Genomic DNA, 26,767 nt, shown 5'->3' with positions numbered 1-26,767 from the left:
TGAGGAAGATGAGCCGATCCTGTCCCTTGATTTATGTGCTGCTTCTGGTGGAGTAACTTAAAGGCCCAGTGCAGTCATAAATGTGATTTTCCTGTGTTTTATATACATTTCCACACTTAGGTTTGAATAATACTGTGATATTGTGAAATTTATGCTCTCTTAGTGAAGGAGCTGTTTGTAATGTCAACCTGTTTGGGTGGGATGGAGTTTTAGCTTTCAATTTTGACATAACCGTGAGGTAAATTAGTTAATAGACCAATAACAAAGAGTTCCAAACCAATAACTGCTAATTTCCTGTTTTCCCCCTCCCACTCAGACCACTCCCAGACAGCCCTACAATATTCTTGCTTGAGAAATTTGCCCTTTGCTAAGAATCTATTTGTTTCTTTTTGACCATTTTTAATTGAAAACAATCACTGTAAAGTATGTCATTGTTACCCAGAAATGATTTTAGGATCCCTCCAAATTGTCTTCACTCTATCCTATCCGCTCCATCCCGCTCCTCACAATCCGGCCCTGCATGTCTGGATCAAGTCAGCCTTTCTCTGGCCAGCGACTGACTTACTCGCTGTATCATTTGTATCATTTGATATTAATGTCTCTTTTCACCCACTTCGTCTGACATTTGAGGGTTAAAGGCCCACCTGGGAACTCCTTTAACCAGCATCCAGAGATGTGGAGGTGGAAATAAAGTATGATCAACACCTTTTTAAAAGATGGAGAATAAGAGACTCCCTTACCTCCCCGTCTCCCCCTCTTGAGAAGCATGCGAGGGAAGGAGAGGCTCGACGGATCGTTCACCGTCTAGCGTTGGGGATATTAGTGTGGCTCTCATTGTGCGAAGTGAGAGATGCCCTCTAGCTCGACAGCTCGGAACACGTGTGGTTGACGAGAGGTGAGAGACAGACGCTCATTATCCCTATCCTGTTTACTATGAATGGCGTTAGTGTGTAAAATAGGATCTATGCCCATCATTAGATAGTGTTTTGTCTCTAACCGTTGCACCTTAGGCAAATCAGAGAATAGGGCCTACTGTCTTACTAAGGACAGAGTTAGTGTTTCCCATGATAGTAATTGTGCAGATATCACGTCAGGTTAGCAGTAGACTAAAGCTCACTGCTTCATAGTCCACTTACTGCCTATTTGATACGAATACAGGCAAATACGGCCATTTCCCCTCTGAAGACATTTCAGGCTACGTGCAGAGAAACCGCACCATGGTGATTTGAGCCTACAGCTACCAATGTTTTGATGTTTCAGACAGACATCGAAGCCGCTATGACGGTCTGTTCCTCATTTAAGCCATCTTATTTAAACGACTGGCTGTTATCTAGGACCTGGGAGAAAATGGAAATGTGCATTTGTGCCGTCTGCTCGGCAGGGAGTCTGGTTGTGTTATTTCAGGGGGAATTTCTAAGTTACCTGAGGAAAGCATTTTGTCGTAAGCTTTTTTACATTTGTATTTTTTTTAGGTCAGAGAAAAGGCATTTGTGTGTCAGTTTATCTCAAACAAACATCTCACTCTATAACAACACCATCTCCCAATGTCCCCATATCACCCAAGTGTTGCCCAATGATAGGCACACAAAGTGCTGAAAGGAGGATGTCTGGCCTTTACTGTAAAGTAGATCCATCTACAAATATTGCCTTTTCTGCTCACACACAGTGAGCAATGCTTGCGCACACACTTAAGACCAGGACTGATAGAGCGCTCTACTGTACAGCATACCACTGATCCCTCTCAGTAGTTAGGGAAACAATCTTATTACTTCAGGAGTTTACTTTTCTCCTTTCTCTCCACCCAAGGATGTAACTGAACGGAGAAGGAAACGGACACTTGTTTGAACTGCAGCGGCCGAGCCACCGCACAGCGTAAACTAGTTCATCTCTTTAGTGTAGTATAGTGGAGTCCCGCTGTGTCTCTGACTCCCTGCTGCCTCCACGGGCCGCTGGCACACAGGCTGCTGTGCCCTCGTACCGTACGTGTGAAACCTTTGCACAGCCACGGTTGTTGCACAACAGCGCCGGATTTCTATGTCTGTGCTGTCAGCACCCTGAGCGACGAGGTTTCACTCTGAGAAAAAGGGCTGCGGTAGCTGGCGTTTTCAAAACACTCATCCCTCTGGAGCAGTCGCGGGGGTTTGATGTCATTTTTGTGTGGGTTGAGAGATGAAAAGGGGTAGAGGGCGAGGCAGGAAGTGAGTGAGTGAGTGAGTGAGAGCTGAGGCTTTGCTAGGATGACTCATATTATTTGAATGCTCTCAGTTTCAACTGATGGGGGACTTGGCCTGGATCCAGTTAGATGTGAAACGGGCCGTTTGGAAAATGTAGTGTGGTACAGAATGGCCGATATCTTTGTCCTATTTAGCAGTGTTACTGTTGATTGTTTTCACCTCACGTTGTCTCCTGTGACGTATGGAGCCAAAGCCTCACACAGTCTTAATGACCCAGCAGGTGCCGACTGCACGGTTGCCCAAATTCTCTCTCGTGCGCAGAGTGGGTCAGTAGTAATCCCCCCTGTGTGAATTATGGATTGGGTGTAATGCAGGGATTAGCGCCCACAAACTTTCTGGTGCAGCTGTGCTGTAGTTGGTGCATAGGTGACCAATCAGGTGCCTGCAGAAGGAGACTGAAGCTCTCTGGGCCACCGAAGAGAGGTTAGGATAAGACCAGCTTTAAAGCTCCCATTAGCTGTCCTCCGCTACTCTCCTCACCTTATATCCACGGCTGTATCCACGGCTGAAACGTGCAGAGGTAGACTGAGGTAAGGAATATAGTCTGAATATATATATATATATATACACACATACACACACACGACCCCTTGACTTGCATTATAGCCTTATTCTAAAATGGATTAAATTCTCTGCAGATCCTCTAAAGCTCTGTCAGGTTGGATGGGGAGTGTCGTTGCATAGCTATTTTCAGGTCTCTCCAGAGATGTTTGATTGGGTTCAAGTCCGGGCTCTGGCTGGGCCACTCAAGAACATTCAGATATTTGTCCCCGAAACCACTCCTGCATTGTCTTGGCTGTATGCTTAGGGTCGTTGTCCTATTGGAAGGTGAGCCTTCGCCCCAGTCTGAGGTCCTGAGCACTCTGGAGAAGTTTTTCATCAAGGATCTTTCTGTACTTTGCTCCGTTCATCTTTCCCTCTGTACTGACTAGTCTCCCAGACCCTGCCGCTGAAAAACATCCCCACAGCATGATGCTGCCACCACCATGCTTCACTGTAGGGATGGTGCCAGGTTTCCTCCAGATGTGACGCTTGGGGCAGCAGGTAGCCTAGTGGTTAGAGCGTTGGGCCAGTAAACGAAAGGTGCTGGATCGAATCCCCAAGCTGACAAGGTAGAAATCCGTCGTTCTGCCCCTGAACAAGGCAGTTAAAACTTCTTAGGGATATCCCCCTTTTTCGCCTAAAATGACATACCCAAATCTAACTGCTTGTAGCTCAGGCCCTGAATCAAGGATATGCATATTATTGGTACCATTTGAAAGGCAACACTTAGACGTCGTGAAGGAGACATTCACATTCCTTTTTTCTGCAAGAATATCGTCAAATCTGTATACTTGGACTTTGATTTAGCTTTTCCAGTATTATTAGCCATATTATAAGTTCAACAGTTGCAAAACACTCTGTTTTTATAACTTCATAACTCTCCATATTCTAATAATTTTTGTCCAAAAGGAAAAAGCTTGCTGTCGCACAAGGTTAGCAGCTACGTTTTGCGACAGATACGGAGTTTCCGGATACTCCCGTAAAGCCAAGCCCATTGGCTATCTAGCTAGCTTTGTTTGACCCCGATTGATTGGTGCTTATTTGACAAAGTTAAAGTCGATCAAGTGAAGACTGCCTGCGGCGTCGCTCTCCAACCAAATTTGGTGTCCTATAGGATATACTACACCACTAATGATATAGTGAAGTCTGGTTACATTTTAGGATCTCTGAGGAATAAATACAAATGTGATTTGACTGGTTGAAACACCGTTTAGGATTAGATTTTCACAAATTCCTTTCTTTGCAATTGAGTGGAAATACGAAACTGATCGTGCATGCTATATGGACCTTTTTTAGGATATGAAAAATGATTTTATCGAACAAAACGACACTTCGTGTTATCTCTGGGACCCTTTGGATGATAAATCAGAGCAAGATTTCAGAATGTAAGTACACATTTCACCTTCAGACGTGAATTTATCAAACCTATCACGGTGAAAAGGTATTTTGTTTTTAGGAGCTCTCCTCAAACAATAGCATGGCATTTTTTCGCAGTAATAGCGACTGTAAATTGGACAGTGCAGTTATATTAACAAAAATGTAAGCTTTCAGCCGATATAATACACATGTGCCGACATTTGTTGTTTCTCTAAAAATCTGCGATTGTGACACAAGGTGCTGCATGATTTACAACTGTCCTGTTGACGGGATGCCTATCCCTAAGAAGTTTTAACCCACGGTCCCCGGTAGGCCGTCATTGTAAATAAGAATTTGTTCTTAACTGACTTGCCTGGTTAAATAAAGGTTTCATCAGACCAGAAAATCTTGCTTCTCATAGTCTGAGTCCTTTAGGTTTCTTGAGGTGCCTTGTATAAACATCTCAAATAGGATCAATGGAAACAGGATGCACCTGAGCTCAATTTCAAGTCTGAATACTTATGTAAACAAGGTATTTTTGTTTTAGAATAAGGCTGTAACATAACAAAATGTGGGATAAGTCCAGGGGCCTGAGTACTTTCCGAAGGTCCTGAAATTCAAAATCAAATAGGTAAATTATGCTTGGTATAACCATCTTAATCCCTCACTTTAACAAGGGTCTTGGGGCCCTTGTTAAGGTCAACGACAGCATGATCTCTACCAAGTACCAGGACATTTTATCCAAAAACCTGGTTACCTCTGCTTGGAGGCTGAATCTTGTCCGCAAGTTGATCTTCCAGCAAGACAATGATCCCAAGCACACATCAAAATCCACAAAGAAGTGGTTATTTTACCACAAAATCTAAATTGTACAATGGCCATCTCAGTCTCCAGACTATTGAAAACCTGTGGTTTGAATTGAATAGGCCAGTCCATCAGAGCAGACTGAAGGGTCTGGAAAGATTCTGTATGGAGGAATGGTCTAAGATCCCTCCCAATGTGTTCTCCAATCTCATAAAACATTCTAGTAAAAAGGCTCAGTGCCGTTGTCCTCGCAAAGGGAGGGTGCACCGAGTATTGAAAACGGGTGCCAATACCTATCATTTTGACACTTATCATGTTGATAAAGTATTATTTGTTGAACAAAATCTTTCTCTCAACAATTTGTATTATTATAAAATAGACTTTTACAACAAAAAAAAGGTTGTTGCTCAGTATTTATTTATTTTATACGGTTTATTAATCCCCTCATCTTTATATCGGGTGCCAATCATTTTGAAGGTGACTAAATCACCTTTCTCTGGCCCGAAGCCTGATCAATCTGCTTCTTCCCCTGACCTGGCCTACTTGGAGCCTAGCTGTAGTCAGTCAGTTTCATCTCATTTTGAAGCAGCCAACAAACCCAGCGGAGGCCTGGCTGAGAGAGAGGCGGCGGAGGCGCCTTGATTCCCTCTCTCACGCCCTTAACAGCTCCCATCTCTCAACCCCCTCTGCAGGGCTCTTATTTACTTACTCATAGCAGACTCGCGTTCATGTTGTCCTCATTCCCCCAATATCCTCATTAGATTCAGGCTTTGTAGTGTATGAATGGTTGCCTGTCCTATCATGTAGTTTAGCATAGACACTATGGTCTCTACCTAGAGTGTACTACACTACATTATACCATGGCATTTTTGAATACTCCTTTCTGATTGGCTTGAAGGGCATTCTAGAATGTGCATTATTTCCCTTTTAACGGCACTATTTATGGAAAGCTCCCGCTCTGAATAACACATTGGGGAGGCTTGCATTATGGATGGGCCACTTAGCTTAATGGACAGTTAACTGGGAAGGGCCGGGTTGCTCGGGTGTCGCTGTTACACACACAGGGGCCCTTAGTACACACACGGTCAGGCGGCCCTGGGTTCAAACGTTGAGTTTGAGGTCAGGCGTGCGAGCAGGTTAACAGCACCCAGGGGGGGGGGGGGATTAACGCCTCTCACCTGACCGACCGCAGGGTCAGGTTACCAGCCAGTTAACTCTTTACACACTTAGTCCATTGAACACACTCACACATATGCGCTTTGTCGCGCACGCACACACGCAACTAGGGAAATCTAAACGCACACTGACAGAGGAAGCTAAACATGTCCTTCATTAAAGTCTGGAAACATCCCTCTGCAGTCACCGCTCTGACTTCTCTCGTCAGCCAACTTTCCTAAGTCTCTGGATAGGCCCCGGCTCCGCCGACCCATAGGGCTCTGGTCAAAAGGAGTGCACTACATCGTCTCAAATCGCACCCTATCTGTTTTTCCGCATTACCTCCCAGTGCTAAAGACAAATGAGTGCTCCTCAGCCCTGTCCTCCCCTCGTTCTGCCCAAATCCACCGGTAAGGAGACCCCTGACTCGGCAGACAGCTGAATCAAATGTGTGTCATCAGTCATCATTAGTGGGAATGAGGAGGAGGCTGATCTGAGGTCCGGGGCTTCGGTACTTTGCTGTCATGTGTTCCTCCATAATGACACAGCCTAGAGCTAGGCGGCTGGTGTTCAACTACAAATGGAGCTCTGTTGCTAGGTCTGTACTCTCTCTTTGGTAATAATAGCACGGTCACTGTCTCTGCCCTATCTCACCCCACCATCCACCCCTTACGTCACGTGGATAGTCTTAGGATATACCACAGTAATTATGGCATGTTTTTAGCCTGACCTTGTATTTGATGTAAATCTAATCACATTTTATTTGTCACATGCTCCGATTACAACCGGTGTAGACCCCACCGTGAAATGCTTACTTACTAGCCCTTAAAATGCAGTTTTAAGAAAATAGAGAAATGCTTACTTACTAGCCCTTAAAATGAAGTTTTAACAAAATAGAGTTAAGAAAATATTTACTAAATAAACAAAAGTAAAAAAAAAAATGAAGTTACAATAATGAGGCTGTCTATATAAAGGGGGTACCGGGTCAATGTGCGGGGGTACAGGTTAATCGAGGTCATTTGTACATGTAGTTAGGGGTAAAGTGACTGCATAGATAAACAGCGAGTAGCAGCAGTGTAAAAACAGGGGGGGGGGGGGGGGGGGGGGGGGGTTGATGCACATAGTCCAGGTGGCCATTTGATTAATTGTTCAGCAGTCTTATGGTTTGGGGGTAGAAGCTGTTAAGGAGCCTTTTGGACCTAGAGTTGGCGCTCCGGTACCGCTTGCTGTGCTGTAGCAAATTGAACAGTCTATGACTTGGGTGACTGGAGTCTTTGACCATTTTTTGGGCCTTCCTGTGACACCGCCTAGTATAGAGGTCCTGGATGGCAGGAATTTTGGCCCCAGTGATGTATTGGGCTGTACGCACTACCCACAGTAGTGCCTTACGGTCAGATGCTGAGCAGTTGACATTCGAAGCAGTGATGCAACTGGTCAGGAGGCTCTCGATGGTGAAGCTGTAGAACTTTTTAAGGTTCTGGGGACACATGCCAAATCTTTTCAGTTTCCTGAGGGGGAAAGGCATTGTCGTGCCCTCTTTCTTGGTGTGTTTGGACCATGGTCGTTTGGTGATGTGGACACCAAAGAACTTGAAACTCTCGACCCGCTCCACTACAGCCCCGTCGATGTGAATGGGGGCGTGTTCGGCCCTCCTTTTCCTGTATTCCACGATCATCTCCTTTGTCTTGGTCACGTTGAGAGAGAGGTTGTTGTCCTGGCACCACACTGCCAGGTCTCTGACCTCCTTCCTATATGCTGTCTCATTGTTGTCGTCAGGAAACTTAATGATGGTGTTGGAGTCGTGCCTGGCCACACAGTCATGGGTGAACAGGAAGTACAGGAGGGGACTAAGCACGCACCCCTGAGGGGTTTCCCGTGTTGAGGATCAGTGTGGCAGATGTGTTGTCTACGCTTACCACCTGGGTACGGCCTGTCAGGAAGTCCAGGATCCAGTTGCAGAGGGAGGTGTTTAGCTTAGGGTCCTTAGCTTAGTGATGAGCTTTGTGGGCACTATGGTGTTGAACGCTGAGCTGTAGTCAATGAATAGCATTCTCACATAGGTGTTCATTTTGTCCAGGTGGGAAAGGGCAGTGTGGAGTGTGATTGAGATTGTGTCATCTGTGGATCTGTTTAGAGCGGTATGCGAATTGGAGTGGGGTCTAGGGTTTCCGGGATGATGATGTTGTCAGCCATGACCAGCCTTTCAAAGCACTTCATGACTACCGACGTGAGTGCTACGGGGTGGTAGTCATTTAGGCAGGTTACCTTTGCTTTCTTGGGCACAGGGACTATGGTGGTCTACTTGACACATGTAGGTTTTACAGACTCGGTCAGGGAGAGATTGAATCCTTGTGAATGTTGATCTGTTTAAAGGTCTTGCTCACATATGCTACGGAGAGTGCGATAATACATTCGTCCCGGAACAGCTAGTGCTCTCATGCATGCTATAGTGTTGCTTGCATAGCCCGTCTGGTAGGCTCGTATCACTGGGCAACTCGCAGTTGGGTTTCCCTTTGTAGGTTGTAATGGTTTGCAAGCCCTGCCACAGCCGACGAGCATCAGAGCCAGTGTAGTAGGATTCAATCTTAGTCCTGTATTGATGCTTTTCCTGTTTGATAGTTCGTCTGAGGGCATAACAGGATTTCTTATAAACTTCCGGATTAATGTCCCGCTCCTTGAAAGCGTCAGCTCTAGCCTTTAACTCGGTGCGGATTTTGCCTGTAAACTATGGCTTCCGGTTGGGATATGTACGTACGGTCTCTGTGGGGACGACGTCGTCGATGCACTTATTGATGAAGCCGATGACTGAGGTGGTATACTCCTCAATGCCATTGGATGAATCTCAGAACATATTCCAGTCTGTGCTTGCAAAAAATTCCTGTAGCATCCGCGTCATCTGACCACTTCCGTATTGAGCGAGACACTGGTACTTCCTGCTTTAGGTTTTGCTTGTAAGCAGGAATCAGGAGGATAGAATTATGGCCAGATTTTATAAATGGAGGGTGAGGGAGAGCTTTGTACGTGTCTCTGTGTGTGGAGTCAAGGTGGTCTAGAGTTGTTTTTTTCCCTCTGGTTACACATGCTGGTAGAAATGGGGTAAAACAGATTTAGGTTTGCCTGCATTAAAGTCCCCTGCCACTAGGGGCGTCCCTTCTGGATGAGCATTTTCTTGTTTGCTTATGGCCTCATAGAGCTCGTTGAGTGCGGTCTTAGTGCCAGCGTCGGTTTATGCTGGTAAATAGCCTGCTACGAAATATATAGATAAACTCTCTTGATAGTGTGGTCTATAGCTTATCATGAAGTACTTTACCTCAGTCAAGGAATACCTCGAGTCTACCTTAATGTTAGAAATCGTGCACCAACTGTTGACAAATAGACACACTCCCCCAACCCTCGTCTTACCAGACGTAGCTGTTCTGTCTTGCAGATGCACGGAAAACCCAGCCGACTCTATATTATCCGTGTCGTCGTTCAGCCACGACTCGGTGGAACATAGGATCTTACAGTTTTTAATGTGCCGTTGGTAGGATAGTATCGAACATAGTTCATCCAGTTTATTCTCCAGTGATTCCACATTGGCTAATAGAACGAATGGTAGAGGCGGTTTACCCACTCGCCGACTAAATCTCAGAAGGCACCCTGATCTCAGCCCCCTGTATTTCCTTCTTCTCTTCATGTGAATGACGGGGATTTGGGCCTTGTATGGGAGCAGCGTTATATCCTTCATGTCAGAATCATTAAAGAAAAAAAACTTAGTCCAGTTCGAGGTGAGTAATCTCTGTTCTGATATCCAGTAGCTCTTTTCGGTCATAAGAGACAGTAGCATCAACATTATATACAAAATATGTTACAAACAATATGAAAAAAACACAAAATGGCACAATTGGTTAGGAGCCTGTAAAAAGGCAGCCATCTCCCCCGGCGCCATTCTTGTAAAAAAAAAATGTGTCCTGTACATGGGGTGTACACTGTACAGTACAGGAATGTGAACTATTATCTAGCTATGAGGGACATGAAATAGAGATAAAAACATACATAAATGACAATTGGAGTTATTAGGGTTTAAATCACGTTGACAAGTGTTTAAGCAATTGCGGTTATCTGCGATCTAATGTCGGCAATGGAAGCGAGATGACCCGGTCGCAATGCTAAGCACATGTCAGTCACACACGAACATGATCCAACACACACGCACACTGCACTCTCGACCTCACTCTCTCATCTCCAGTGTCAGTGTCAGGCTGGAACTAGCAGTTGAGGAGATCAAATGGTACTAATCCTGCCCCCCTGTGATTGACTTACTGTCTTCCTCACAGAGGGAGAGGAAGACAAAGAGAGAGAGGTGGGGAGTTTTAGTTTAACGTGACAAAGCCTGATTTCAGCGACCCACTCCTCACTCTTTCTCTCGGTCCCTTGTTCACCGAGCCCCCCTCTTAACCCTCCCCTGGCTCTCAAAGTCCACTTCAACTCTCTAATGCAAATAGCCCTTTGGTCCCCTTGTGTATATTTATGACCCACTTCCTCTAGTGTTTGAATATGCGCTTGAGAACAGAGGGCTGAATAACTGCCAGTCACAATGGATTAGGCCCTATCAATGAGCAGATAACCTCTCTGTGGAGAGCAAGCACATGGGAATGTTTGAGCGTCTGTCGGCTCTCACAGACGTGCCCACCCTGTCACTGTGTGTGGTGTGGGCTAATGCAGTTTATTAGCCCTAGTTAATATACAACTTAAGCCAAGTCTAGTGGTTAAGCGCATTGGGCCAGTAATTTGAATGGTCGCTGGTTCGAATCTCAAAGGTGGAAAAATCTGTCGGTGCCCTTGAGCAAGGCACTTCTTAACCCTAATTGCTCCTGTTAGTCGCTCCGGATAACAGTGTCTGCTAAATGACTAAAATGTAACTGAAGGATGTTTGCGTACAAACATGGCATAGTAAATCCATAGAGTTTTATCCATATGAGTAGGAGGAATCTTTAAAAACTACGGTGCTGCCCTAATCTTTGTTGATGGGCTATCTTTGAGGATTTAGTACCTTTTTGTTTACTTTGGAGTGGATGTGTGTTTTGCTGTTTGCTAGTGTACAGTACAGTACAGATGAAGAATATGGCGCCAGTGCCATCACTCTGAGGGCATCTCCAGACTTAACCTTGGCAGCATTGCATTGGCATGCCCTGCCATGCCCGCTGGCACAGACCTTGTGTGTCTGCAGCTGCACATCAGAGAGAGACACACTTACATCATTCATCCAGTTAACACATCTTTTAGAAGGAGGGATCATCTCAATGTTTGATGCAGCCCTTTCACACTTGACACAGTTCTCATTTAAAAGCTGGTTTGATAAGACCTCAGTCTAATTCACAATGGTTCAGGATGATCATCGGAGTGGGCAACGACACTGGCTAGGGCTAGGCTATCCACAGCAGAAGTGTGTCGCGAGGTACGAGGCGGTAAAGGCCAGAGAGTTGTCAAAAGAGGCTGTAGTAGTGCAAACACACACATACACACGCTTTTGGCTGTATACTGTATGTAGCATATATATATATATAGCATATACCGGGGTATTTGGAAGTAGCAACGGGATAGTTTTTAATGCCGTCAATACCGTTGAAACTATTTATGTTTTAAGGAAATGCCTGCCGTCAACTTGTGCAATACATTAGGAGATAAAGCAGATTGCGTTATTAATTTCACCTGTCACATTATTTTACATTGAGTTGAGCCAGCTTGTTCCTAAAGGGAGCAGGTGAGTCCAGCTGTGTATTGACAGGGGTTGCATTTTATATTGAAAGTCAATAGTGTTTTTTTCCCCCCTCCAATATAGTGATCAGAGACGTGCGGCTATAGTTTTCCTTCACAGAAAATACATTTGTGCAAACAATTTGGCAGAAAATAGCTTCATTGTCATCAGACAACAACAGAAGTGCAACACTCTGGCTGGCAGCCACACAAGTAAATGAGCTTACAATGACAAAGCAAGGTCTTGTTGAAATGAATGATGCATGGTAAGCATATTTCTAATGTTTATCATAGAAAGAATGTGACTAAACAAAACATTAGGAAATGTAGCTGAAGTTAATCTTGCATTTTATCAGAGAAAAGTAGGGTAGATCTGCGTTTACAAAACAAAAATATATTTCTTATCAACTTTTTTTAAATTTCCTTAAAAACTAAGAATTCTGCGTTAGAGCGACCCTTCGTTTAACATGCTAGTTATCGAAGTAAGTAGCTGAATTGATAACGTCATGGGGAATCATATTGTGTTAGCTTTCTGCCGTGTTTGAGAAGTCAAAGCCCTGTGGATGAGTTATCTGTACAGCTGCCATTGCAGCTTGATTTCCCTGCATTTTTTCTTCTTTCGTTCTGAGCTGTCTGCTCATCCCTATCTTCTCGAGCAGAGCAGGCAGGCCCGTTGCCCTAGTGACTCCCAGACTCCACACAGACACACTGTATACACAGTACTGTTCTTTGTTCAGACAAGCATGCGTCAAAACTTTGTTTATTTGCACAATGTCTCGTTCACATTCACTTGTAAATGTCCAAACTCACCATTCGGGCCTATATGTATAACTTTATGAGCTGGATTAACTGTATTCGCTTTAGTTTATTTCATTTGTGCTCGTTAGCATATTTAGCTAGCAGCCTCCATGGAAATTCGATATTATGTTAGCATTCTCTTAATAGACACCAATGGGAATTTTAGATTTGCCCCTTGTGGACTAAGCCGGTAATACCGTAAATCCCGGCGTGAAAGGTCGGTACGAGGAATGAAAATCTGGATACCGCTCAACCCCAGTGTAGACTACTTTCAGTAGGCTGGATGTGGGTCACACCGCTGGATGTGGGTCACTCCGCTCCATGGTTTGAGCCTTTGCGTCCCAAATGACACCCTATTCCCTTTTTTCGTGCCCTACTTTTGACCAGGACCCATATGGCTCTGATTTACATTTAAGTAATTAAGCAGACACTTTTATCCAGAGCAATCTTACAGTAGTGAGTGCATACATTTTCGTACTGGTCCCCCATGGGGATCTAACCCACAACCCTGGCTTTGCAAGCGCCATGCTCTACCAACTGAGTCACACAGGACCAAAAAGTTGTGTACTATATAGGGTAAGGTGTCACTGCGAAGTGGATGTTAATAGCCCCTCTAGAGACTCATTCTGACTGAGTCTAAGTTGCACCAACACTGGACAGCATCATGTGTGAACGGCAAGAGTCTCCCCTCTCACACCCCTCCATGCCCTGGCATCTTCTTTTCTGGCTGCCCTTTGCCCCCCTCTCTCAGCCTCTCCCTCTGGGGTGCTGTTGTCACCATGTTGCCCCCCACCATCAGCTCATGCCAAATGTCTCTAGGTTCCCCGGGCAGGGGCCAGCACACATGACTCCGGGCGTCAATCAGCAGCTATAAACAGCTATTGGATTTAGTTACTACACTGAACAAAAATTATAAACTCAACATGTAACAATTTCAAAGATTCAAGACGAGGCAGATTAACCCCTACCCTACTCTACCTGGGCACAATGTCATTATCAACTTCAATCACTGAGTGTGTATGGGTGCGTGTGTACAGTCGTGGCCAAAAGTGTTGAGAATGACACAAATATTCATTTTCACAGCGTTTGCTGCTTCAGTGTCTTTAGATATTATTGTCAGGTGTTACTACGGAATACTGAAGTATAATTACAAATGTTTCATAAGTGTCAAAGGCTTTTATTGACAATTACATGAAGTAAATAGTCTGCAAAGAGTCAGTATTTGCAGTGTTGAACCTTCTTTTTCAAGACCTCTGCAATCTGCCCTGGCATGCTGTCAATTAACTTCTGGGCCACATCCTGATGGCAACCCATTCTTGCATAATCAATGCTTGGAGTTTGTCAGAATTTGTGGGGTTTTGTTTGTCCACCCGCCTCTTGAGGATTGACCACAAGTTCTCAATGGGATTAAGGTCTGGGGAGTTTCCTGGCCATGGACCCAAAATATCGATGTTTTGTTCCCCGATCCACTTAGTTATCACTTTTGCCTTATGGCAAGGGGCTCCATCTCGGATGGATAGACTGTTTTGTATAGACAGTTTCGATGATCTAAATGTGGTTCTAGAACAATTCAAAAGTTGTTCTTAAAACTAAAGGGTATCTCAGCTGCGGTAGACGAGGCTATCGTACCGTCAGATCCGATGAATGTAAATTTTAGTATGCCTCTAAGATACTGCATCTTTCTCTTTCCAGTGACCTCGCTTTTACCATCTTATTTTCTACCCTCTCCCCCTTGCCCGGTCCGGCCATACATGGTCAGTCTCCTCCGTTTGTCTTTTCTCCACCAAGTGATAGGCTGATAGTGAAACCCTGTGCATTATTACAACCCGGTCAACGACGGGAAGTTATCTTGGGCCCCTGAGAAGGGGGCTGGGAACATGAAGGGGAACATAAGCAGGGTTAGAGTCTCTGAGACCCTTTGCTGATTCAAACCAGACCTGGTAGATAAGAAACAGCTCCCTCCACACACCCCCTCCCACTTCACTCACGTGTAAAGGCAACATAAATTATCCTCCTAATACGCAGCCTGCCGCGTTTGCCCCAGTTCGGGCCCTACACAAACACTGCCATTTCCTGCCCGAGAGGAGCAATCCTGGGTCCAGGCAAGAATGGGGCCTCTCTTACTCGCCCCGTACACTTCTGCTTCTCCTGGGGCCCTTGTCCATCAAGGGGCCATCGTCCACCTAGTGATGCATGCGGGTTTGACTGTGTGTTTGACTTACGATGTGGCACTTGTGTAAAGATTGGCGGGTTATTGCGCACCAATGCAAATCATTATTCATCACCGCATGTAGGGTGAAGTAAATTAATGTAGGCTATAATCGTTTTTTTTTCGTTTAAGCATTACTGAGAGAACCTGAAAGCTGTCCACTCAGTATATCTCCTCCCCAGCCCCCATTGCAATCTAATAGTGCCTGGACCAAAAGCGATAGGACCTAATTTCTCACTCTCCCATCCAATCGTATTAAAACGGGATTACGGGCTGCAGTTTGATCTGATCTAAAAACGAATAATCTCCTTCCAATCTGTCTGGGAGTTTATAGGGCTGTGGTTGGTGGGTCTGGGAGTAGAAGGCAGGTCATCTGGGAGCTGGTAGGGCTGTGGTTGGTGGGTCTGGGAGTAGAAGGCAGGTCATCTGGGAGCTGGTAGGGCTGTGGTTGGTGGGTCTGGGAGTAGAAGGCAGGTCATCTGGGAGCTGGTAGGGCTGTAGTTGGTGGGTCTGGGAGTAGAAGGCAGGTCATCTGGGAGCTGGTAGGGCTGTGGTTGGTGGGTCTGGGACAGGGGGCCGTGGCGGTTGTGTAAATCTCCTCCTCCTCATCACAGAGCACATGTGGCTGAGACGCCCCGCTTTGTGGGGCATTACCGGTGCTACCAGGCTGGGGGGCACTCACTGGTAATCCTCCCACACCAGAGCACGCAAAAACACAGTCGTACATAGTGAGGAAAGAAAGCTGAAGAGGACGGTATACATATTTGCTGGTAGAGCGAAAGGAGAGAATGTAAATCTGAGATCTTTTCTGGCTGAGAGAGAGGAGAGAGATTGGCTGAAAAGAGAAGGACAGAAAAGGAAGAGAAGGCTTTCTGGCACAGACTGGGAATGGATGACGGGAGGTGAGAGAATGCCAGCCACAGCAGGGGCACAGGTAGACCGGGTCAGAGAGAAGGGGGAGAGAAAAGGAGAGGTGAAATAGCTGGGTCTCAGTCCGAGAGCATCTGGTTGTCGTGGTGGTGGCCCAGGGCTGCTAATTTCTCCTAAGTGGAGATTTTCTCTTTTCTCCCACACTCACCTGTCCATCTCCTCATTTGAATTCCATGCTGTCACCGTCACTTGTCCACTCAATCTTAACATTGTTGTCGTCTGTCGCCCACCAGGTGCCTTTAGAGAGTTCTTCAATGAGCTTAACACCTTGATAAACTAATTTCCTGAAAATGTCTCACCGCTCTTTGTGCTGGGCAACTTCAACCTCCCGATGTCTGCCTTCGATAAAAAAAAATCCTAACTCTTTCTTGCCTCTCCTTGCCTCTTTTGACCTCATCCCTTTCCCAGTCCCCTCCCACACACAAGGCAGGGAGCACACTTGACCTCATCCCTTCCCAGTCCCCTCCCACACACAAGGCAGGGAGCACACTTGACCTCATCCCTTTCCCAGTCCCCTCCCACACACAAGGCAGGGAGCACACTTGACCTCATCCCTTTCCCAGTCCCCTCCCACACACAAGGCAGGGAGCACACTTGACCTCATCTTTACTAGAGGCTGTTGGTCTACTAATCTCACGGCAACCCCCCTCCAGGTCTCTGATCACTATTGTGTTTCCTTTTCGGTCTCCCCCTCCTCCGACCCTAGCCCCTACCCAGATGGTCATGCTCCATCGCAATCTTCACTCTCTTTCTCTCCCACTACTCTCTCCTCTTCTATCCTATCATTTCTCCCGTCTTCTATATCCTTCTCCCTCCTGTCTCCTGATTCTGCCTCTTCGACCCTACTATCCTCCCTATCCATGTCCTATGGACCCCTGAACCCCCCCCCCCCCCATCTCTACCTTCTCTTCCTCAGTATCTGCTGCTAAAGCCACTTTCTATCACTCTAAATGTAGGAACCTTCGGAAACTCTTTTAAACCTTATCCTCTCCTTAATCCTCCCCCTCCTATCTCTGCAGACGACGTTGTCAACCACTTTGAAAAGAAAGTTGACCACATCCGCTTGTCATTCACTCAACCTATTGAGTCCACTGGTCCCACTCGCACAGAACTACCCTACGCCTTGACCTCTTTCTCAACCTCCCCGCTCGACCCCACCCCCTTCTCCAGACCATCTTTGGAGACCTTCTCCCATTCTTCACTTCCCTCAACTCATCCCTTACCACTGGCTATGTCCCCTCTGATTTCAAAATGGCCCGAGTCGATCCCCTCCTCAAGAACCCAACACTCTCTGATATGGCCAAAATCTCATATCCCGATTATAGGTCATTTCATATAACGATACCTATCACGATATAACACATTTTCTGTAAATTCAATGAATGAATATTTGATATAAAATGACCACATGTAAAGGCCTATTTCTTATTACATTTTGAATTCTACTCAACAAATAAAAAGGTACTTACTCATATTTGATTATTTATTTTAGTTATAACCTGTGCAAATTTTCAATTAAGCATGTAACAAAATATGAATGTATAAAATCTAAAAAGGTAAATAGAAAACACTTCAACTATAGTTGCAAACAAAATATATATATATAATATATAAAATATATATTTTTTGGGGGGGGCTTGCCTGGTTTTGCATGTTATTTTGGCATTAATACGTGTCACATATCAATTTGCATTTGGTACCTTGGGTCGAGTGTTAGCCCCAACTCACGAAACCCCCATTTCTGGACCGTGTAAATTGGGGCCATGTCTTTGCAGATGTAAGTTGTAACGGCAGCTGTTGTCTCCTTCCATCTTCGTGATTCTGTGCCATATGGTGGTGCCGCGGGCAAAAGCCTGTTGCAACGTCTGTGTCGGTGGTTTGTTTTGAGCACTGTACCTGTCTGGGTCTCATCCGTAGTCTCTCTCCGTACTGTTTCACATGATTTTTGCATAGGTGGTGAAAGAGGTTAGTGGTGTTTGAGCCTGTTGTCGGGACCGGCCTGCGTCATAATTTGCAGTGTACGGTTTTCTGCTCCGTGTCAGACTTTTCATACCCAAACCACGTCCATGCGACCGAAGTTGCCCCTCTTTTAGGTACGAGCTCCGTGTCTCCGTGCTCTGTGTCACATTCACTCTCTTCCATGTTTGTTTGTGTTGCAAATTTCCTTACACACGGCAGGTTGCTCCTACCAGGTGACGTGGAGAGGATCTTTGTCCGCACCACTTACTCTCACTACTAAGTATTCCCCCAAGGTTTGGTTCTAGGCCCTCTCCTCTTCTCTCTATACACCAAGTCACTCAGCTCCGTCATATCCTCACATGATCTCTCCTATGATTGCTATGCGGATGACACTCAACTACTTATTTTCTTCCCCCGCGTCACGCATCTCTGTGTGCCCAGCAGATATCTCAGCTTGGATGTCGGCCCACCACCTCATGTTCAACCTCGACAAGACAGAGCTGCTTTTCCTCCTGGGTAAGGCTTGCCCTCTCCAGGACCTCTCCATCACGGTTGACAACTCCATGGTGTCCCCTTCCCAGAGTGCAAAGAACCTTGACGTGACCCTGGACAAATACCCTGTCGTTCTTTTTAAACATCAAAGCAGTGACTCGCTCCTGCAGGGTCATGCTCTACAACATCCTTAGAGTACAACCTTACCTTACACAGGAAGTGGCACAGGTCCTAATCCAGGCACTTGTCATCTCCCGTCTGGACTACAGCAACTCGCTGTTGGCTGCGCTTCCCATTCTGTGCCATCAAACCCCTGCAACTTATCCAGAAGGCTGCAGCCCGCCTGGTGTTCAACCTTCCAAAATTCTCCCATGTCACCCCGCTCCTCCGCACACTCCACTGGCTTCCAGTCGAAGCTCGCATCCACTACAAGACCATGGCACTTGCCAAGGAGCAGCGTAAGGAACTGCCCCTCCCTACCTTCAGGCTCTACTCAAACCCTTCACCACAACCCGAGTATTCCGTACTGCCGCCTCTGGTCTCTTGGCCCTCCCACCCCTAGCTCCCGCTCAGCTCAGTCCAAGCTCTTCTCTGTCCTGGCACCCCAATGGAGGAAACCGCTTCCCCCTGAAGCAAGGACAGCAGAGTTCCTGCCCATATTCCCCAAAACACCTGAAACCCTACCTCTTCCACGAGTATCTTACATGGCTCGTCTGTCCGTCCATGTGCGTGTGTGTTGAGATGATATTGATCTATTAGTTGTTTTGGGAACTGGCGTCAAGTTGTGCTGTTGAATGGCAGGATTTCCCTGTGAGGTAGGAAATGGATGTATTCCCCCCCCCCAGCAGTTAGTAGAACGCTGACAATGCATACTGCAGTGTTTGTTTGTTTGTCTTCCCTGCTTGCCCACATTTCTGACAAATCTTTTGTCATCCATCTTAGGCCCCTCTGTGATTCTCATACAGTACTTGACTGCACATCAACGGTCTCTAAACGTGAAGCATGTCTGGTCTCTTGAGACCTATGATACTTTAACGAAAAACTTTATGCCCCTTGGCTTATAGACGAGACACTTTCCATCCCTCAACCACGTTGTCAGTTCATTATTTTGGTCGGACTTCAAAGCATCCCTAATATGTCTGTCTGTGTCTGCCAGCCTGTGGCGTAGTCTGGTGGTCTGGACTAGAGTAGTGTCTGGAGACTGAACAGAGAGACAAATGGGGGGGGGGGTGTGTGTGTGTCGGAGGTCTAATCTAATAGGAAACACAGAAGCCTGTGACTGGTCGTAAAGGACAGTACACTGGAAGACCCTGTGAATTCCCCCTCACCCCACCCGATGACTGCTAGCCCCGCCAGCCTGTTGGCTAATGTAGTTACAATTCCCCCCTAATATTGCTGAAATCTCATTAATATGCTTCACAGCTGGGCCCAATCACCCATGAGGATGACGTTAATCAAATCTCCCTGCCTATAACCCAGACCTGAACCGTACACAGCCCAGGAATAGGCCAACGAATGAGGCCTGCTTTGAGCCACTCAGGCTTAACTTTACAAGATAGCCAGTAGGGTTTTCTGTATGGTTGTCTTTATACAGTCTGGGTGCCAGTCTGCTTCTCCTCTAGCCAATAACAGAGGATTTAAACTGACAGGTTATCAGGCTAGTTTTAATGCATTGTCAGAACTTTTGATATCGCCTATTTTTTTGTGTGATTTATTAGATGTGATCTGCCTCTTGAATCATTTCTTTGTCCTGTTGTTCGGCCTAATCTACAGTGTAACTGAGTACTAAAAATATGTCTAATGTGAGCACAACGGTTGACGTGTACTTGTGAATCGAAGGAGCGACATTGTGAACGCTCAACACTCGCGCTAATGAAATGGCCAGTGCTTTGGGTGCTGCTGCCGTGTACGCACATTAAGTTAACCCATTAACATGTTGTGGCTGCCGAAACAAATGCAACACACACTGTTTTTGTACGTTTGTCTGGGAATGTGAACATCAAAGGGGATTCTGAGAAACCAGAGAGAGAGATGATGCGATTAATGCTTTTTTGAGGTAGGTTCGGTTTTTAAATAGCTTCTCAATTGTATTTTTATTTTTTACAATAAATGCATTATGTGGGTTGAATGCTGTAGTACAGAATAACACAGAACAAAACAATTGGGTTAACTGCCCATTAGCACTTAGGCTCATTTATTAACATACTTTACATAAACAAAATATTTTGGTTGTCTATATTAGATGTTTTTTAGTTTGATGACTTTATTATTTCATTAATAAAACCCCAAAGATGGTAGAGAGCCCATTATCGCTTATTGATAAACCAACCTTTTCACATTAATGAAGTATTTCAGGTGTGTGTGTGTGTGTATTTTTTTAAAACTTTCATTTCATTCCAAGTCATCATCTCATCTCTGTTCATGCAGTAGCAGCCAGCCAGCCATCTATTACTGTGCGTCCCAAAGAGTTATCCCATTTAGGCTAGTAGTCTAGCTCAGGGTTTCCCCAGCCCTGTCCTGTCCCCCCTCCCCCGGAGCATGTTTTGGTTTTTCCCCCTAGCACTACACAGCGGATTCAAATAACCAACTCATCATCCAGCTTTGATTATTTGAATCAGCTTTGTAGTGCTAAGGCCAGAACCAAAACATTCACCCAGGGGGGTCCCCATGACCAGTTTGGGAAACCGCTGGTCTAGCTGGCTTGCTGCCTACAGTCTGACAATCACTACTTCTGTAGTTCTTCAAAATCCATAAGGCATACTTTTAATATTGCGGAATAACAACTATCAATTAGATGCATTGTCGGGTAGAGATACCTAAGCAACTGCTTTCTATCCCTCAAGTTTGCGCCGCGTCCTGTGTGAATTTCTGTCCCTCTCTCCCTCTCCGTGTCTGTCTGCCGGCCCTACAGGCTTGCCCGTGCAAGAACCAATGAGAACAGGCAGCTGTTATTTAAAGAAACAAAAATAAACTGAAATTTGGGCTCGTCGCTCCGCACTAATCACGGTCATACTGATCACAGAGACTAGGAGGTTCACTGAAGTCGAGATGATTCAGATAGAACGTCTCGGCTATATCCAGCTCTATCTAGACGATGTCTCTAGAGATGGTGCATGAACATGGTCTTTACCCCCCTGAGTACAGCTCTATCATATTTAGATGGTTCATCAACCCCCTGCCACTCCAATAAAGTACTGTATTTACAGGACTAGGGACGGCCTAGCAGGCCTTTATACAGTATCGCTAAGCTAGCCTCCCTGTATTTACAGGACTAGGGACAGCCTAGCTGGCCTTTATACAGTATCGCTAAGCTAGCCTCTCTGTATTTATAGTACTAGGGACAGCCTAGCTGGCCTTTTATACAGTATCGCTAAGCTAGCCTCTCTGTCATGGTGTCTACAGAGGCGAGCTAGCCTTATCAGTGCTAGGGAACAACAGGCAGGCCTGTGGCTGTAGCACTGCCCAGAGGTGCTCTATATCTGCTGTGGTAGAGCTGGTGTGGCCCAGCAGCCGTAGCAGCAGCCCTGTGGGCTCTGTCTTCTGAGTCAGCCCCTCCATCCCACAGGGCCGCCATTGTTCTGTTCAATGCCCCAGCTCTGCTCTGCGCTCCAGAACTGGGCCATTGTGTTTAATTACAGTAACCAGTCCCCTCACAGACTCTTGTCCTGTGTCCCAGATTTTGTCCATTTTTTTTTTCCTTCATGTGTGCTCTCATTAGGACAGTTAGTGTGTGTGCCTGTGTAGGTGTGCGTGGCAGTGGGGCTCGGTGGATCACTGAGGGCTGTTGCCCTTGTGCGCATATGTACTGTACGTGTGTTTGGTTGTATGCGTGGTTGCATACGTCTGATGAAGGCAGTTTTAGTAGGGGTGAATAGGTTTGTGGACCTGGTAATAATGTAGGGTGTAATAGGAAGGGAAAGGGTGAATGGGTATTTGCTAATGCGAGAGAATGTGGTGCGTTACGTAAAGAGGTGCTCTACTTGGGTTTCATTTGTTTGACATGAGAGTAATGACTGCCAGCCAGGGCCAATGGGATCAGCGAAGACTGAACGCTGATGACAGCAAAAAAAGGCGATGAGCGCCTCCCTCTGTCCTCAACCCTTCATCCCTCCCTCTGTCCTCAACCCTTCACCCCTCACTCTGTCCTCAACCCTTCACCCCTCCCTCTGTCCTCAACCCTTCACCCCTCCCTCTGTCCTCAACCCTTCACCCCTCACTCTGTCCTCAACCCTTCACCCCTCACTCTGTCCTCAACCCTTCACCCCTCACTCTGTCCTCAACCCTTCACCCCTCACTCTGTCCTCAATTCTTCACCCCTCACTCTGTCCTCAACCCTTCACCCCTCCCCAAATGAATTAGAGGGTGCTCTGAGTGCATCTCTCTAACTTCTTCTCGTGTCCCCCCTGTCCGTCCGTCGTCAGTTGAAGCGAATAGCGGACCCTATTTAATTAGTGCAGTGTTGAGTGTATTTGTAGTCTTTCCTCTAAGCTTGTCCTCTGGGTACATTAAATACATAAGGTTAATACTGTTTTTCCTTTGGATGAGCTTACACACACATCTAGGTGCTTCATACTGTATCAGAGCGGTAGGTATACATAACATTGCGTTTTTCCTGCTCTGCCCCTCTACCACTCTTTCGCTCAGTCGTTCTCTCTCCGTCTCGCTCCCTCTCTCTCAGGGCCAAGGTGGAGAGCCATGTGAGCTGCGGTGAGTAAGACTGCCGTAAACAGTTACTGTGCTTCCAGTCTTGCGCAGGCCTTGTTACTATCGGAGGGCTTATATTTAGCTATACTTTATATTGAACTTTTGCACTTCATGCAGACTGGCTTTTGGCCATACAGGTGCTTCTGTATTTCATTACGCCTGTATTCCTTAGGCTTTGAACCCGTGTCATTTTACATGGAATTTTCCATGGCTGATGAATGACAATGAAGATGCCTTTTTTTAAATAACGAGTGCAATGGGGGCACATATATGTACAGAAGTGGAGTCCCCTAGAGAGCAGTTACGAGATCACCTTTTCATTTCCTCCTATAAAATGATTTTAAAGGCACAGGCTTTGAAGTGCTGACCCGAGGCTAGTTTGTGTTTACACATAGGCAGAAGAGGAGGTTTTTAAAGGTCATTCTCCATACGCCGGTGGTGCGATTAGTGCCCGTTGAGTGTGTGTGTTCTGTCTCTGTTCCTGGAGAGCTACCTTCCTGTAGGTTTTAACTCCAACCCTGTTCCTGGAGAGCTACCCTCCTGTAGGTTTTAACTCCAACCCTGTTCCTGGAGAGCTACCCTCCTGTAGGTTTTAACCCCAACTCCAGTTTAATGCCAACTCCAGTAACTAACCTGATTCTTCTTACCAAACAGCTCATTATTAGAATCAGGTGTGCTAGATTAGGGTTACAGCTAAAACCTACAGAACAGTATCTCTCTGGGAACAGAGCTAAAACCTACAGAACAGTATCTCTCCGGGAACAGAGCTAAAACCTACAGAACAGTATCTCTCTGGGAACAGAGCTAAAACCTACAGAACAGTATCTCTCCGGGAACAGAGCTAAAACCTACAGAACAGTATCTCTCCGGGAACAGAGCTAAAAAATACAGAACAGTATCTCTCTGGGAACAGAGCTAAAACCTACAGAACAGTATCTCTCCGGGAACAGAGCTAAAACCTACAGAACAGTATCTCTCCGGGAACAGAGCTAAAACCTACAGAACAGTATCTCTCCGGGAACAGAGCTAAAACCTACAGAACAGTATCTCTCCGGGAACAGAGCTAAAACCTACAGAACAGTATCTCTCCGGGAACAGAGCTAAAACCTACAGAACAGTATCTCTCCGGGAACAGAGTTGGAGAGCCCTGCTCTAGGGAGTAGGGCCACACAAGGGAGCTTGTGACATTTAGCAGAAACCCACAGAACGGATCTCATAATAACTGTGGGACACAGCTGGTATGATGAGGGAGGTATGGGTACAACAGGGTTGACTAATGAGACCACCCTAGGTTGTACAGGAGCATGCTAGCCACATGGGCTAAATAAGCTTCAATTTGTCCCCTAATGCTAAAGCACTAGGAAGCCAAAGTAATAGAGGAAGTATTCGCACATGTTACAATATGCTGCTGGTCTGTTGAAAACAGTGGACCACTTTTAAAGACATCCACCCACTCTGTCATTCGTGCTCCCGAGTGGCGCAGCAATCAAAGGCACTGCATCTCAGTGCTAGGGGTGTCACTACAGACACCATAGGGCGGTGCCAATTGCCCCAGCATCGTCCAGCCCTTGCCAGTGTAGGCCATCATTGTAAGTAAGAATCTGTTCTGAACTCACGTGCCTAGTTAAAGGTAAAAAAATATATATTATAATAATAATTCTTCCTGTTTTGAGTGAGAGACAGGAGTGAGATTGTCTTTTATATCCTGGGTCTGATTAGTGTTGCAGCTGGTCCCTTCATTATGAGCTTCATTGGTGTTGTCTTTACAGTTAACTGCGTTACTGCTATCAGGATATCTGAACCTCGTGGATATACTGTATGTTTGCCTCGTGAAAAGGGAGATATCAGGATCATTTGGGGTTGGTTTTAACATTTATTTGATGTTTTTCCAGCGGTGAGCGTGAGCATATTGGTATGCATCAGCCTGGTGTATTTGGGTTGTCTGAATGTACTCTTCCCAAGAGTTTTTCGGGACCATGCAAACTGCAGAAACATGAACAGACACATTACAAAGAGAGCGCGAGCTGTGAGTGAAGAGGGGGAGATTATGTGGATGATGGACATGTGTGTTTGCGTCGGTGAGCGAGACCGTGGTGTTTCCATCCAGAACGGCTGTCTGCTGCGTCACGTGGAGTCTGTTCCCAGCTGTACTGCAAGCCTGGTGAACCCGTGAGGCTTGTGTTAAATATAGTTTGTTTATTTACACACGAGTGCCGCCCGGGCCTCTGGGCAGCTCCGAGAACGAGACGTCACAATTTCTCAATCTGTTTGTGTGTGTCTGTGTGTGCTACAGTGTATGACTGGTGTGTGTGTGTGCTAGCTACAGTATATGACTGACGTGTGTGCGTGTGTGTGATTACAGAGGTTTTGTGAAACACACAGAGGATATTAAGGGCATAGTCCACCGTGCCTGTTACTTCAACCCAACAACAGCATTTCTCTACCCCCCCCCCCCCTCCCAGAGGCCTGCCGTATACTAGTTGAATAAAACAAAAAAGAACTTCATTCGACAGCCAGTATGCCTTGGCCTTGGATGAACAGCTGAGTGCAGCTGCTCACCTGATCCCTTTATAGCCTGTCTAGCTCAAGAATAATCATCTTAGGTCTCATATCAAGGGCTCCCGACTAATTATCTTCGTTAATTCGCCCGTCTTTAGCGTCTTACGGCCTGTTTGTTTTGTGACTCTGAGAGGGGGGGGGGGGGGGGGGGGGGTGGAGAGAATTAGAGGAAGAGAAAGGATGACTGTGAACAGCCTTGGGGTGTCTGGTTCTCAATGTCCAACTTGACCTTAGCTTTTGTCACCTTTTCTCTCTGTGAAAACATGACGATACCGCTCGATTTCATTAGACCTACACATCCTTGGTGACCATATACACCAGGACTCGTATATCTTATACAACGGCGTGTAATTGACGCTAGTCCAGCAGAACATTATTCCTCGCTAGAAGCACCATTCATTCACACACAGCCTAGAGAGAATACTGTTATCTGTCGAGTTCCTTCCCTGATGGGTGAGCCAGTTCCTCTATACAGCCATTCAGGACATCCTTATGTGATCTCCGCTGCTTACATTGTCTCGATTGATATGTGGAATCCCCCCCAAGGTTACCGGTAAACAAGGATGGCCTGCTTTTCTCTTCGGCTCAAGCCTTGCTTTGATTCACCGTGTAGGCCTGTTTCTTGCCAAGAGCTCAGAGAGAGACTCTCTCGACAATACCAAGTCTTTCTTGTCCGGGATACGATAGTGGCCTATAAAAGATATTGTCCTTGTCGTTTCTGTCGCTGAATGTGTTGTTAGGAAGTGTGTGTGTGTGTGTGTGTGTTAAGTAGTATGTACTAAGCATCTCCCCCCCCCTTATCTCTCCCACAGCTATAGAGACGCAGAGTACCAGCTCAGAGGAGATAGTGCCGAGCCCGCCGTCGCCCCCTCCTCCCCCGCGGGTCTACAAGCCCTGCTTTGTGTGCCAAGACAAGTCCTCAGGATACCACTATGGAGTCAGCGCCTGTGAAGGCTGCAAGGTGAGACACACCACCTAACCTTATATCCATACACGATATTCCATTCTATATCTCATTCTATTCTATGCTATATTTCTTTCTATTTGATCCAAGGTTCAAATTGTACATTGATTCTGGGGGATGTTCTATAAATGGTGGGCTGGCCCAATGTTCTGAATGCATATAGGGGTGCCCATGATGATATTTCTAACACATATCCTGCTTGTCCTGGTTTGGAATGGGAGTAACCACCCCTGAACATTTGAACACATGCTATGTCTAGTATTTCCAATGAACGTTATCCAAAGTTCCAATTGGGGGGTGGTCTAAAAATAATGGACTGGACTA

The 26,767-nt window shown here is 46.1% G+C and overlaps 1 protein-coding gene across 10 annotated transcripts in view; it reads left to right on the top strand.

Moving 5' to 3' along the window:
* Positions 1-26,767, top strand: part of raraa (retinoic acid receptor, alpha a) — a 224,438-nt gene that overhangs the window by 178,722 nt on the left and 18,949 nt on the right. For all 10 annotated transcript variants that reach the window (XM_031799030.1, XM_031799027.1, XM_020453661.2 and 7 more), the window contains one exon: positions 26,292-26,440. In XM_031799030.1, the coding sequence (XP_031654890.1) occupies positions 26,292-26,440 (149 nt within the window). The remainder of the gene's footprint in view (positions 1-26,291; positions 26,441-26,767) is intronic.

This window comes from Oncorhynchus kisutch, linkage group LG20 (genome assembly GCF_002021735.2).
Source record: "Oncorhynchus kisutch isolate 150728-3 linkage group LG20, Okis_V2, whole genome shotgun sequence".
Taxonomy (NCBI): domain Eukaryota; kingdom Metazoa; phylum Chordata; class Actinopteri; order Salmoniformes; family Salmonidae; genus Oncorhynchus; species Oncorhynchus kisutch.
Note: the sequence above shows the minus strand (reverse complement) of the source record. Positions and strands in the feature narration are given on the sequence as shown.